Source organism: Elephas maximus, chromosome 18, assembly GCF_024166365.1.
Source record: "Elephas maximus indicus isolate mEleMax1 chromosome 18, mEleMax1 primary haplotype, whole genome shotgun sequence".
In the NCBI taxonomy this organism is placed as follows: Eukaryota; Metazoa; Chordata; class Mammalia; order Proboscidea; family Elephantidae; genus Elephas; species Elephas maximus.
In genome coordinates, this window is record NC_064836.1 from 70,906,510 (window position 1) to 70,921,578 (window position 15,069).

General features: G+C 39.7%; 1 protein-coding gene and 1 pseudogene across 4 annotated transcripts in view; both read left to right on the forward strand.

The window, feature by feature from the left end:
* CMSS1 (cms1 ribosomal small subunit homolog) overlaps positions 1-15,069 on the forward strand; it is a 425,391-nt gene that overhangs the window by 371,977 nt on the left and 38,345 nt on the right. For 3 of the 4 annotated variants that reach the window (XM_049857928.1, XM_049857926.1, XM_049857929.1), the window contains one exon: positions 9,825-9,916. In XM_049857928.1, coding sequence (XP_049713885.1) covers positions 9,863-9,916 — 54 coding nt within the window. In that variant the 5' untranslated portion in view covers positions 9,825-9,862. The remainder of the gene's footprint in view (positions 1-9,824; positions 9,917-15,069) is intronic. The other variant, XM_049857927.1, reaches the window with a different exon arrangement.
* LOC126061701 (eukaryotic translation initiation factor 3 subunit I-like) lies at positions 10,359-12,560 on the forward strand (annotated as a pseudogene).

Genomic DNA, 15,069 nt, shown 5'->3' on the forward strand with positions numbered 1-15,069 from the left:
CAGAGCAAGGGTGTTACATCCCACCCTAATCCTCTTTAACTGCAGGCAATGATTATGATTTATAACACATAGGAAAATCACAAAATGGAGGACAACCACACAATACTGGGAATCATGGCCTAACCAAGTTGACATGTATTTTGGGGGAATACAATTCAATCCATGACTAAATATTTTTGGCTTAAGGTTCAAATGTTATCTAAGGGCAATAGTTTCTGGGGTTCATCCAACCTTCTGACTCCAGGAAGTCTGGAGTCCATGAATATTTGAAATTCTGTTGTGCATTTCCCCGCTTTTGATCAGGCTTCTTCTATAGATTCTTTGACTAAAGTGTTTGATAATGGTAGCCAGACACCATCCACTTCTTCTGGTGTCATGGCAAAGGAGGCAGTTGTTCATGGAGGCAATTGGTCACACATTCCACATCCTCCTTCTATTCCTGACATTCCTTCTCCAGCTCTGCTATTTATTAGTTGTGTAATCTTGGGCAAATATTATAAATTAAAAAAAAAAAAAAAAACTTTCATCATTTTAGCTTTTATCATTACTTTTTTTGAAGTCAGATTTATTAAGGAATAATTTACATATAATAAAACTAACACTTTTAGTGCACAGTTCTATGAGTTTTGACTAATGCATATAGTTGTGTAACCACTACCACATCAAGAGATCAAACATTTCCATCACCCCAGAAAGTCCCTACCTCTAGCCCCTGGTAACCACTGATCTGTTTTCTGTCCCTATTATTTTACCTTTTCCAGAATGTCATATAAACGAAATCATACAGCATTAGCTTTTTTCAAAAGCCTAGCTTCTTTTCTTGTTGTTGTTGCTAGGTGCTGTTGAGTTGGTTCCAACTCATAGCAACCCTATATGTACAATGGAAGGAAACGCTGCCCAGTCCTGTGCCATCCTCATGATCATTGTTATGCTTGAGCCCATTGTTGCAATCACTGTGTCAGTCCATCTCATTGAGGGTCTTCCTTTTTTCACTTACCCTCCACGTTACCAAGCACAATGTTCTTCTCCAGGGATTGGTCCCTCCTGATAACATGTCCAAAGTATGTGAGACGAAGTCTCTTTATCCTTGCTTCTAAGGAGCACTCTGGTTGTACTTCTTCCAAGACAGATTTGTTAGTTCTTTTGGCAGTCCATGGTATATTCAATATTCTTGACCAATACCACAACTGAGAAATGTCAGTTCTTCTTCTGTCTTCCTTACTCAGCATCCAACTTTCACACGCGTATGAGGCGACTGAAAATACCATGCCTTGGTTCAGAAGCACTTTAGTCCTCAAAGCTTAGCATAACGCTTTTGAAATGGATCCATGTTGTATGTTTCAGTAGTTTGTCTTGTTCCTATTTTATTACGTAGTTGTACTACATTTTGTTTATCGATTCATCATTTGAATAACAATGAATTCTTTTCAGTTTTTGGTGATTATGAATAAAGGTGCTATAAACATTTGCATACAGGCTTTTGTTTTTTTTTTTTAATTGTACTTTAGGTGAACGGTTACAGCACAAATTAGTTTCTTCTTCAAAAATGTATACACAAATTGTTTGGTGACATTAGTTGCAATCCCTGTGATGTGTCAGCACTCACTCCTTTACATCCTGGGTTCCCCATGCCCATTCATCCAGGTTTCCTGTCTCTTCCTGCCTTTTCATCTTTGCTTTTGGGCAGGTGTTGCTCATTTTGGTCTCATATACTTGATTGAACTAAGAAGCACGTTCCTCACGTGTGTTATTGTTTATTTTATAGGTAAGTCTAATCTCTGGCTGAAAAGTGGACTTTGGGAGTGGTTTCAGTTCTGAATTAGCAGGGTATCCAGGGGCCATAGTCTCTGGGGTTCCTTCAGTCTCTGTCAGACCAGTAAGCCTGGTCTTTTTTTGTGAATTTGAATTTTGTTCTACATTTTTCTCCTGCTCTGTCTGGGACCCTCTACTGTGATCCCTGTCAGAACAGTCGATGGTGGTAGCTGGGCACCATCTAGTTCTTCTGGGCTCAGGCTGGTGGAGGCTGTGGTTCACATGGCCCATTAGTCCTTTGGACTAATCTTTCCCTTGTGTCTTTGGTTTTCTTCATTCTCCTTTGCTCTGGACAATAGGGGACAAATAGGTGTATCTTAGATGGCTACTCGCAAACTTTTTAGACCCCAGACACAACTCACCAAAGTAGGATGTAGAATATTTTCCTTATAAACTATGTTATGCCAATTGACCTAAGTGTCCCCCGAGACCATGGTCTCTAGCTCTCAGCCCCAGTAACTCAGTTCCTCATGGTGTTTGGGTCTGTCTAGGAAGCTTATATGACTTTGCCTTGGTCAAGTTATGCTGATTTCCCCTATATTATGCATTGTCTTTCCTGTCACCAAAGTTGACACTTGTCTACTATGTGGTTAGTGATTTCCCCTCCCCCCTCCTCGTAACCGTCAAGTGCATACCGGTTTTTATGTACATGTGTGTGCTTTTATTTTTCTTGGGTATATAGGTAGGAGTGGGTCATTGGTTCATATGGTAAATGTATGTCTAAAAATTTTTAAGAAATTATCAAACTTTTTGCAAAGTGATTGTATCATTCTGCATCTCAGAAATATATGAGGGTTCTAGGTGATCTGAATCCTCACCAAAACTTGCTATTTTGTTTGTTTGCTTGCTTGCTTATGTGGTTAGTCATTCAAGTAGGTGGGCAGTGGTATCTTATAAAGTACAGTATACGTTTCCCTAACAACTAATGATATTGAGCATCTTTTCACATATAATTTTTCATCTGTATATCTTCTGGATGATGTGTCTGTTCAGATCTTTTGTTCATTTTTTAAATGAGTTTTGAGAGTTCTTTATATATTCTGGATACAGTTCCTTTGTTGAATATGTGATTTGCCAATATTTCATCTCAGACTGTACCTTGTCTTTGTTTTTTATTTAACAGTATCATTAAAAGAGCCGAAGTTCTTAATTTTTTTCAGAAGCTCTTAATTTTTAATGAAGTCCAATTTATCTTTTTTTTTTTTCCCCTAGTGGTTGTGCTCTTGGTGTTGTATCTAAGAAATCGTTGCCTAGTGGGTTTTTAGCCCAAGGTTGCAAAGGTTTTCTTCTAAAAGTTTTATGATTTTTAAGTTTTACATTTAGGTCTGTGATCCATTTTTAGTTACTTATTTTTTTTTACTATTGTGTTTAGTGTGAGATATGAGTTAGCATACTTTTTATTTATTTGCTTGTTGGGTTTATTGGTTGTTTTTTTTTCCGTATGGATATGCAGCTGTTCTGTTGAAAACACTATTCTTTCTTCATTGAATTGCCTTTACACCTTTGTCAAAAATCAATTGACTATATATGTGTGCATCTACTTCTGGATTCTGTTCTGCTCACTGAACTATGTGTCAGTTCTTTGCAAATTCCACACTGGCTCGATTACTATTGTTGCTGTTGTTGTTGCTAGTTGCCATCCAATCGATTTGGACTTATAGCAACCCTGTGTGTGCAGAGTACAACTGCTCCATAACAAGGCTGTGACCTTTTAGAAGCAGATCACCAGGCCTGTCCTTTGAGGCACATCTGGGTGGTTTGAACTGCCAACCTTTCGGCTAGTAGTCGAGCACTTAGCCGTTTTTGCCACCCAGACACTCCTTTGATTACTGTGGTTGATTACTGTAGTCTGTATAAAATATTGAAGCCAGGTAATGTGAGTTCTCCTACTTTGTTCTTTTTCAGAATCTGTTCAGGCTATTCTAGTTCCATATAAATTTTAGAATTAATTTATTGATACCTACCACATATCTTGCTAAGATTTTGATTTGATTTATGCTGAATCTGTAGATCAATTTGGGGAGAATTATCATCTTAATTTTTCAATCCGTGAACAAAGTATAGCTCTCCACTTATGTAGATCTTTAATTTTCACTATCATGGCCTGTTTTGAAGTTTTCAGCATATGGGTATTTCACATATTTTATTAGATTTATATCTAAGTATTTAAGGGTTTTGCTGCTATATAAAAGGTAATGCTATTAAATTTAATTTCCAGTTGTTCATTGCTAGTACATAGAAATACAATTGATTTTTTTATATTGACCTGATATCCTATGACTTGTTAAATTCACGTATTAATTCTTTTGGCTTTTTGTAGATTCCACATAATTTTCTACTTAGGCAATCATGTCATTTGCTAGTACAGACAGTTTTATTTCTTCCTCCCCCATCAGTATGTCTTTTATTTCTTTTTCTTGCCTTATTGCACTGGATAAGATCTCCAGTATGTTGAATAGAAGTGGTAAGAGTAGACATCCTTGACTTGTTCCTTATTTCAGAGGGAAAGCACCCATACTTTCACTTTAAATATTATATCAGCTGTAGTTTTTTTGTAGGTGCCCTTAATCAGTTTGACAAAGTTTCATCTGTTTCTTATTTACTCAGAATTTTTCATTTTGAATATATTTTGTCAAATGTTTTTGTTACATCTTTTGATGATTAAATGATTTTTGTTCATTGGTCTGTTGATCATTATCATCTTTGCTGTTATTACTACTACATTTTAAAAACTATAAAACTCATATGCATACTACTAGATCTTTAACACTTTTTTAAAAAATAAAAAAGATACTTGTATTTACTCTTTCATTGTTTCTGTTCAATATTGTTCTAAAGGTCAAGTTTAGATAAGAGAAAGAAATGACATGTACAAATACCAGAAAAGACGAAATAATACTGTTCATGGTTGCAGGTGATAATATGGTACCTACATAGAAAATACAAAAGAATACACAGACCAACTGTGACAACTAATAAGCAATTTCAGCAAAGTACCTGGCCAGGGAAGAGCTAGGTTTTTGTGGAGCTTAAAGTTTATATGGAGCCCTCGTGGCATGGTGATTAACAGCTACAGCCACTAACCAAAAGGTTGGCAGTTCAAATCCACCAGCTGCTCCTTGAAAACTACTCCTTGGAAACCCTATGGGGCAGTTCTACTGTGTCCTATAGGGTCACTATGAGTTGGAATTGACTTGAAGGCAACGGGTTTGGTTTTTTGGTTTAAAAGCTTATATAATTTGGGGGCCCTCTCTTGGAAACAATGCAAAATTACATATTATAAATTAAGTACAAAAGAAGTTATTTTAAATGAGAAGGAAACAACAGTAAATTACAGCTGTAAAATAATTGATGACTATCTCAAAATCTAAACAAATAACATAATATTTTCATTAATGGACTGCCTGACAGAGCTCTAAAATATTCTTTTTATGCTGTGCTTTTGACTGCAGGCTCTTTGATTACTTCTTCAAATGATAACAATTTTGTAATAATTTCTATAAAATGCACAGAAAGATAAATTCATCTTTCCTTTAGCGTGGTTGATTGGAATTTTTTTTAATCAGTGGAACTGAGATGCATTTGACTCCACAGACACCTTGCTGCAAACATGGAAATTCTAATAAATTCTCTTTCACTCATTCCCATCAAATAAGAATTTTTAAAAAGTATGATTTCTTTATCAGCATATATAGCGTACTATCTACTATATTCCTGACAGGAAAAACCTTCCATTTTGAACAGGCAAAAATTAGCACCTACTTACAATTTTACATTTCTGATGATTGGAAGAATTTTCCACAGACTAGTTTCTGGTTTCATGCCTTGCAAACCTGGTTCTCCTCCACTTTGCACATAGTTCTAGTGGCGTAGTTGTCATGACCTCCAACCTCTGGCTGGCCCTTTGTATCAGAATGTCCAGCGATTTGGCACAGGGTAATTGGAGTGTGCCTGGAAGCATTCCTGCACTAGGACAGCTGGCATTAAGTTAACTATAGACCGAAGTGACTGCAAACCACACAAACATCTCGTTAAACTCAAACCAAATGTATGGCCAGCTCCCTCGAACTGGACCCCCAAGATGCTCACAGCCACTCCAGCACCACTCACTAGGGGATGTGTAATAGGAGGGAATTCTGAGTGGAAATAGATCTTGACATATCGTGGGTAAAATATCTTCCTTTTGCAAAACTTTTTTAAAAACATTTCTCTATATGATCCCATTGCCAGGGTCCTTCCCAGAGCCTATAAAGAACCCATACAAGTAAGGGTCCTGAAGCTTAAACTGGGAAATTGGACCCCCTCTACTTCTCAAAAAGAGGGAGAATGTAGGAATAGGAGAAAGAGAAGTTGCGCAACCTTCTGTTTTGGCTTGCTCTTTTTGCCGTGGGATGAAAAAAGACAGTATATTTGATTCCTCCGTTGGAAGAATTTAACCAAACCTATATCAAACCCAAAAAGTCTGATTTTTCTTATTGTTTTAATTTAAGTAGGCTTTTCAAGGAGTTGGAGAAGAGGAGGCACTGTCATGATGACTCCACTCCACAGCCCGCATCGGCCACTAGGACTGAGCGGCACAGGCCTGGCCCAGCCTCCTCAGTCCCCAGCAGTCCTAGAAGAACCTGTGTGCTGGAGCCGGGTTGGGTGGGCTAGGGGGTTTGGATCCCTGTACTTTTCTTTCAGTGATCTCTTAGTGGAAATACAGAAATAGCAGCCTTACTTCAGAAAAGCAGTTTTCTCTTTTGGAGCCAAAAGCCATCATAGTCTAAGGAAACAACTAATTGATTCAGCCTACAGTGATATGAGATGATCTCATATGTTAAAAGGTTTCAGGTGAAATAATTTTTTTTTTGGAACAAGAAATAACTCTATTTAGAACATTTGATTAACAAGATATTTTTAAAGTATTTCTCATGGGTTTTTGTTGCATAAGAGTCACGTGCCTTTAAAAAATGTTACTTATTTTTGACTAGATTGCTTAGACATAGACTGTGCTCTTCAGTTATCAGATTTTGGGAAATGGAAGAATATAGAGTTCAGAAGTTTTGGGTTTTTTTTTTTTTAAGAGTATTATGGAATTGATCTTGGCAATTCAGGTATTTTTAAAGCTAGTAAAAGGATATGAGGAAGCAAGAATTCTAAATTGGTTGTTCTTTTTGAAGAGAAGTTTATCAATTTCTAAATCATTCCACAAATATTTAATAGGAACCTACTATGTGCCGAGAGTATTCTAAGTGCCAAGGATAGATACATTAGTGAACCAAATTTTTAAAAATTCTTGCCCTTATGGTACATATATTCTACTAGAGAGAGTCAGAAAGAAACAATGAACTTATATACTACATGAAGGTGATAAATGCTGAGAAATAAATAGATCAGAATAAGGGAGATTGGAATGCGAAGTGAGTTATAACTTTCAGTAGGGTTGTCTAATAAAATTTAAGGTACATATACCCTTTAGGTCCAACAAATTCACTGCTAGGAGCTTAGCCTTAGAGGTAGATTTTCAAAAAGGACACAAAAGTATACGTACAAAAATATTCATATTACAGGGGAAAACAAAGAAAAAATCCAGGAGTCTATCGATAGGATATTGGGTGGATAAATTATATATAAATGCAGTGGAATGGTATGGGCCTATTAAAAGGAATAGGGTAGCTCTATATGTACTGATGGAAACCCTGGTGGCATAGTGGTTAAGAGCTACGGCTGCTAACCAAAAGGTCAGCATTTCGAATCCACCAGGTGCTCCTTGGAAACTCTATGGGGCAGTTCTACTCTGTCCTGTAGGGTCGCTATGAGTCGGAATCGACTCAAGGGCAATAGGTTTTATATGTACTGATATGGGACCATCCCCTGTATATGTTGCTAAATGACAAAAACAAGGTTTAGAACAATGCATATAGGCCTATTTTATGTATATTCACATGTGCTTTTTTTTTTTTTTTAAAGAAATATTCACAAAGACTTAACGATTTGTTTCAGACTGTTATTAATGTTGGGGGAGAGGATACTTGCTTTTTACATTTCATACCTTTATTTTATACCTTTTGGTAATATTTGAACTGTTTGTCAAATGCAGGTGTAACAATTATTTTACACAAATAAGTGATCTGGGAGAGAGGTAATTAATTAAGTAAATACTACTTCTAATGTGGTTAAAAAGCCTCTATTCTAGAACAGGTAAAGATTTAATATTCAGTAAGCACATGTCAAATAACTTGACAAAAATCAAAAACCAAACCAGCTGTTGCCAAGCTGAGTCTGCTCCGACTCACGGCAACCCCACGTGTGCCCGAGCAGAACCGTGGACCATAGGGTTTTCAGTGACTGGTGTTTTGGAATAGATCGTCAGGCTTTTCTTCCAAGGTGACTCTGAGTAGACTCGAACCTATAGGACTCTCTTTGCTAGATAGAGCAGGCTTTAGTTAGAGCTTTATTTTGTCTGCCCCCGCTGGCATTTTGGGGCTGCCAGCTTCTTCAGCTCCGAGTCTGGGATATATCAGACGAAAGAAGACCCAGGGAACTCACCACTGTGTTATTCTTTGGGCTCAGAGGTTCCTAACTGGTGCGCCTTCTTCTCTCTACTTTTTAGTTTTTCTGTGTTTGTTTTATGTATAATGTTCAGGGTTTGGGGTGTACTTAGGGAAAAGTATGTCTACTACCACTATTTTCCCAGGACAGAAAGTTCTGGCAACACTAATGAGTCCTTAAAAGAAAACAAAACAAAACAAAAAGGTTCTCTTAGTCTCATAGCTGCTATTTCTCATTACCTTATTGGTTAAAAAAAACACCTCTGTCATCAAGTCAGTTCTGACTCTTGGTGGTCCCATGTGTTACAGACTAGAACTGCTCCATAAGGTTTTCTTGGCTGTAATCTTTACAGAAGCAGATTGCCAGGCCTTTCTTCCATGGTACCACAGGATGGGTTCAACTGCCAACCTCTAGGATAGTAGTTACACAAACCATTTGTGCCACTCAGGGGCCCAGGGTCTACTGGGTAGAGACTTTTTTTTTTTCATGCTATGGATTTAAAAGTATGCTGACATTTATAAGCTCAGGCAACCAAACTGGTTAATTTGGACCAAAATATGAATTCTGATAAAAATTTCTTATAAATTTACATTTCGAACTCACTTTGAAATACATAAAGAAACTCAAAGGGAACAAGTAAAGCCTTTTCAAAGATTCAAAGATTTGTTTAAAGGGAGCAACCACTGAAAACTGGAAGGCAGTGTGGCATTCTGGGAAGTAAGAACCTTGTAGTTGCTGTGTCTCTTCACAAGGTCTTTATAAGCAGGAACGCTGTTAATAACTTTTACTTTTCCTGAGTCTTAAAATAAGAATTTATTTTTTCCATTGTGGAAAAATTCAATGTAAGAATTTATCATGACCTGTAATCGCTTTACCACAAGCAATTAACGTTTCCCCAGGGACCAGCGCCTGGGCTGGCTGGGGCTGCAAGCATTATAACTTACAGGCAAGTAAGTTAGAAGGCCATGGGCTCCCAGGTGGCAAACTGGGGCACATTACTTCACCTTTCTAAATGGCTGTTTTCTTATCTGAAAATCGAGGCTTAATGTCTATAAAGTCAGTAGTAATATTGTAATAATTAAATATGATAATGTATATAGGAAGGCCAATATGAAACACGTAGTGATGGCTCAGTAATGGCAGTTCTGATTGTTTATTAAGATGGCTTTTTGTCATTGTAAGATCTTAATAAACATTTTTTAAAGGCTGCCAAAAGTCTTATTATATTAGTATTCAAATTATGCAAGATTTCCTAGTGTTAGACACCTAGGCAAACTTTGGTTTTTCTGTTTTATAAATAAGGCTCCAATCTTGGTGCTTAAATCTCTGTATTCATTTGGGATCATTTCCATAAATTCAGCTTCCTAGAGGTAGAATTATTAAGTAAAGGGCTATATAGAACCTTCTAGAAAGGTTGCACCAGCAATAGAAGGGGAGAGAGAGATCCCTTTCTAATTTTTAAACTTTATTTTTCCTAGAAGCATCAGATGGTGAAGAAGGAAGAGGAGACACAGAAATGATGCAGCAGGAGACCGCTCCAACTCCTGCCCCGTCAAAGAAAACCAAACAGGTGACAGTCTGGGAGAGTCATAGTTGTTGGATTCTGAAGTCGCCGTCTTTCACCCATCTTGGTGTTGTTGGCTGTGAAGTCTATTCCAACTCGTAGAGACCTTACAGGACAGAGTGGAACCACCCCAAAGGGTCGCCTAGGCTGTAATCCTTACAGGAGCAGATGGACAGGTCTTTTCTCCCACAGAGCGGTTGATGGGTTCAAACTACTGACCTTGCGGTTAAAAGCCAGAGAGCTTAACCACTGGGCTACCAGAGCTCCTTCTTTCACCCCTCTGCAGCCTTAGATTTTTATTATAAATATACAAATATATTTTATTATAATGATACTTTAGATTCCTGTATTACGTTTTCCCTCAAACATCCAGCTGTATTCTTTTGGGTAGAGTTCCAAGAAGGAACAAAGAGCAGAAAGATATGCAAGATTATCTCCCACACAAAACATGGCCACAGCTTCCTGCCAGGCTGCCAGTGGGCTCCTGGTACCTTGTTTCTACCCATCATTGTGGTCTGTCATCTGCAGTCTTATCAGGAGATTTGTTGCCTCCATATTTCCATAAGTGACTGTTAGGATAAACTTTGCTTTCTTTTTTGATCTTCCTACGGACCTTTGAAATGCTCCACACATTCATTTGCATCTGATTGGTAAATCCATGCCGTCACTATTTTTTGCTTTTTAAAGAACGATTTACTGTCATCTTCTTCATTGTGCTGCCTTGTGGTCTTATTCTTGTTGTGAACCAAACCAAACCCATTACTGTGGAGTCAATTCAGACTCATAGCACCCTTATAGGACAGAATAGAACTGCCCTATAGGGTATGAGTCAGAATCAACTTGACAGCAATAGGTTTGTTTTGTTGTTGTTGTTGTTTATAGGGTTTCCAAAGAGCGATTGGTGGATTTGAACTGCCAACCTTTCGGTTAGCAGCCTGAGCTCTTAGCCACTTCACCACAACTAGAGGGTGACTGTACCCAAAGTTTATGGCCAGGCTAAGGATGATTGTGAGAAGCAGTTTAACATAGTGGTTGCTTACAAGCTGTGTGATCTTGGGCAAATTACTGAACTTCTCTGTACCTCAGCCCCTTTTGTCAAATGGTGGTAATAGTCTCCTCATGTCACTGCTGACATAAAGCCACTCCTGCTGCAGGGCCACGAGCGGTCCATTATACAAATCAAGTACACCACAAGAGAGACCTCCTCTTCACCGTGACCAAGGACCCTATCATCAATGTATGGTACTCCGTGAATGGGGAGAGGCTGGGCACCTACGTGGGCCACACTGGAACTATGTGTGTGGTGTGTGGATCCCAACTGGAACACCAAGCATGTCCTCACTGGCTCAGTTGACAACATCTGTCGTTTCTGGGACTGTGAAACAGGGAAGCAGCTGGCCCTACTCAAGACCTACTCAGCTGTCCGAACCTGTGGCCTTGACTGTGGGGACAATATCATCATGTTCTGTACGGACAACCGTATGGGATACCAGTGCTTTGTGAACTTCTTCAGCCTGAAGGACCCAAGCCAGATCACTAACAATAGTGAGCGCTACATGATGATCCCTTGCAATGACCCCAAGATCACCAGTGCAGTGTGGGGGCCCCTGAGAGAGTGTGTCTTCACAAGACCATGAGAGTGGAGAGCTCAACCAGTACAGCACCAAGTCTGGAGAGGTATTGGTGAATGTTAAGGAGCACTCCTGGCAGATCAGTGACATACAATTATCCAGGGATATGACCATGTTTATAACCACATCCAAGGACAACACAGCTAAGCTCTTTGACTCCACAACCCTTGAATACCAGAAGACTTTCCAGACAGAACGTCCTGTCAACTCAGCTGCCCTATTTCCCAACTATGACCATGTGGCTCTAGGTAGTGGTCAAGAAGCCATGGATCTAACCACGACCTCCACCAGGACTGACAAATTGACTCTTCCACTTGGCCTTTGAAGAAGTGTTTGGAAGAGTCAGGGGTCACACTGGACCTATCAACCGTGTTGCCTTCCATCCTGATGGCAAGAGCTATAGCAGCAGTGGAGAAGATGGTTATGTGTGCCTCCACTACTTTGACCCACAGTATTTTGAGTTTGAGTTTGAGGCTTAAGAAGCTGGATCTCCATCTGGGCTACTCACAGAAAGTTTTGGACTCTGAGAAATACATTAGACTGGAAATAATTTTTTTTAAAAAGGGCAATAATAATTGTATCTTCTTCACAGAATTATACCAACCAACCTACCTGCTGCTGTCAAGTTGATTCTGATTCATAGCGACCCTATAGGACAGAATAGAACTGTCGGTAGGGTTTCCAACAAGTGGCTGGTGGATTTGAACTGCTGACCTTTTGGTTAGCAGCCAAATGCTTAACCACTGTGCCACCAAAGCCCCAATTATAGTGGGAAATTATAGCAGGGATTCAATGAGTGAATACTTGTTAAATGCTTCAAACAATGGTTGACAAAGAGTATGCACTCAAGTACTAATTACTATAGTGAAATGTACCTCATGTCTTTTTTATTTTGTTCATGATTTTTTCTTTGTGGGAAGGGAAATGCAGAAAGGTATACATATTTATTCTCTCTAGCCATCGAATATTTTGCTCAAAGGCTCTATACTAGTTGTAATTTTAACCATTCTTTCAAAGGCCTACAGGTTAACATCCTTAGCTTTTCAATTTATTTCCCTAAGATAGGGCTTAATTTATCTTAATTTATCCCACAACCATGCCAGTAGTCATGTCTTCTTTGACCTTTGCCCCTAACTGGTGCCTACATGCAGCACTCATTTCCAAATATTCTTCTTCATATAGAACTTTCTTTTTCCTTATTTCCTCCCTTGATTTTCTTCTTCCCTGCTCATCACTTTTTCTGGACCCATTAGTGAAAGAATAAATTTGCATTAACAGAATCGCCTGAGCCTGCATCTTTACTGTCTTTTTATTGGTGGAACCATCAGCTGTCCTAAATCTCCACCTGTTTTTTAGCTCCTTCCTTCTTGGCTTTTCTTTTCCCACAACCCTTAAGTTAGATAAATGGCAAAGAACATAGAGAGACAGAAAAAGTGGGAGAGGAAGGAGTGAAATCATCCTCCTTTCTCTGAGCACTCACCTATCTTTCAGCTGCCCAGATTTCAGCAATAATGGAGACCATTTATCAGACACTCACCATGGACCAGAGCCCTGGTAGCAGCAGTGGTTAAGAGCTTGGCTGCTAACCAAAAGGTTAGCAGTTCATATCCGCCAGCCACTCCTTGGAAACCCTGTGGGGCAGCTCTACTCTGTTCTATAGGGTTGCTATGAGTTGGAATCAACTCCATGGCAATGGGCTTTTAAAGGATTGGTTACCATGGACCAGGCACATCATAGCTAACAATCTTCACAGCAACCCTATGAGATAATTGTACTCCATTTTACAAAGAACCTGAGGCCCACAGAGATGGGTGCCAAAGTCAAGGCCGGCTGTGAACCAGGCTGCTGGAGGGTACTGCTGCTTCCGCTTCCCTTTGCACCTGTCCTTCCTCTTTCAACATGGGAAAATTGAATTAACCACGTCTTCATCTTTGTGTGCTTTGTTGGGCACATGTCATCACTATTTTCTGCTGAGGAAAAAAAAATGCAAAAGCTTAACCTTTTGCTGTCCACCTTCCTCTTGGCTCTAATTTCTCGCACTACCCAGTTGCTTTGACGAGTCCAAGTCCTAGCCAAAAAAAATGCCCTGGCCCCTTCCTCTGAGCCTAACCTCATTTCCTGGTCAGAGGGGGTCTCCTCATTCTCTGAACCTACGAGGGCATCTGTTTATGCCTCTCTGCCTCTGATGACATCCATCTAGATCTCGTCCCCCCACGAGGCTTCCACACCTTGGGGAGAGAGCTTTATCTGCACATCTCTGCAGAAACTTGCCCCTGATTGGCACTCATTACTTGTGAAATGGGAGCCCTGGTGGCGCAGTAGTTAAGAGCTCAGATGCCTACCAAAAGGTCAGCAGTTCGAATCCACCAGCTGCTCCTTAGAAACCCTATGGGGCAGTTCTCTGTCCTCTAGGGTCACTCTGAATTGGAATCGACTTGCGACAGCAATGGGTTTGTTTTATCTGTGAAATGAAGGAATGAATGACTATATCAGTTACTGCAGTTTTTTCACCCTCACCCCTTTATGTCCCTGACGCTGTACCTATGGAGCTCTCATGACCAGTGAGTGTCCTCTCTCCCCTCTCCAGTCCCACCCTTGATCTTACCTGCAGTTCCCTCCTTGAAAGGCTCCCCCACCTTGGCGTTCAGGATTGGGGTCTCACCTTGTTCATCCCTGACCACCCAGCCTGTCCTCCCATCCTCTCTCTCCTGCCACTCTTCTCCCTCTGGAATGCATCTCACCACCCCAAGGAAAAACTTCTTGTCAAACACTGACCTATCTTGAGTCTTTCTCTAGTTTATGCTTATAGAGCTTGTGTCTCCTGCTGGTTCATAAGTGCCTCAGGGCCAGGGTTTCTTCTATGTTCACTACAGTCCCTAGAAGGAGCCCTGGTTTTGCAGTGGTTAAACACTTGGCTATTAACCAAAAGATGGTTTGAACATAACCAGCCACTCCATGGGAGAAAAATGAGGCAGTCAGCCTCTGTAAAGTTTTACAGCCTTGGAATCCCTATGAGACAGTTCTACTCTGTCCTATAGGATTGCTATGAGTCGGAATCGACTGGACAGCAATGGTCTTGTGCCCCTAGCACAATGTTGGGCACTTATGTTATTTGACAGACGTGACTAGATATTCGTTTTTTAAAAAGCAATTACATTTTTTTTTCTTGGATCAAAGACAAGAAAAGGAGAAGGAAAATTATTTCATGCTAATTTAAATGTTTTAGTTGTTTTTCAGGTTTGCACAGTTTTCTGTTTTTTAAGTGCCTCTTTATGCCTGTGCAGGAACTGCCTGGCATCGTGCTCCCAGTTGTATTATACATGTAGGCCCCAGTATCATCAGGTTCGCATTGCTGTCCAGACAGACGGAGTCCCGTCCTTTGCCACAGCTGGGCCTCACATTTGTATTTCTGAGTCCATGCCTGTGATCTGTCCAGCATTTCAACCAGCAGGTTTATAACTTTATAAAAAAAACTTTTTTATCCATACAACTACATCATCTCTAGCAACCATTTCACATCTAAATAAT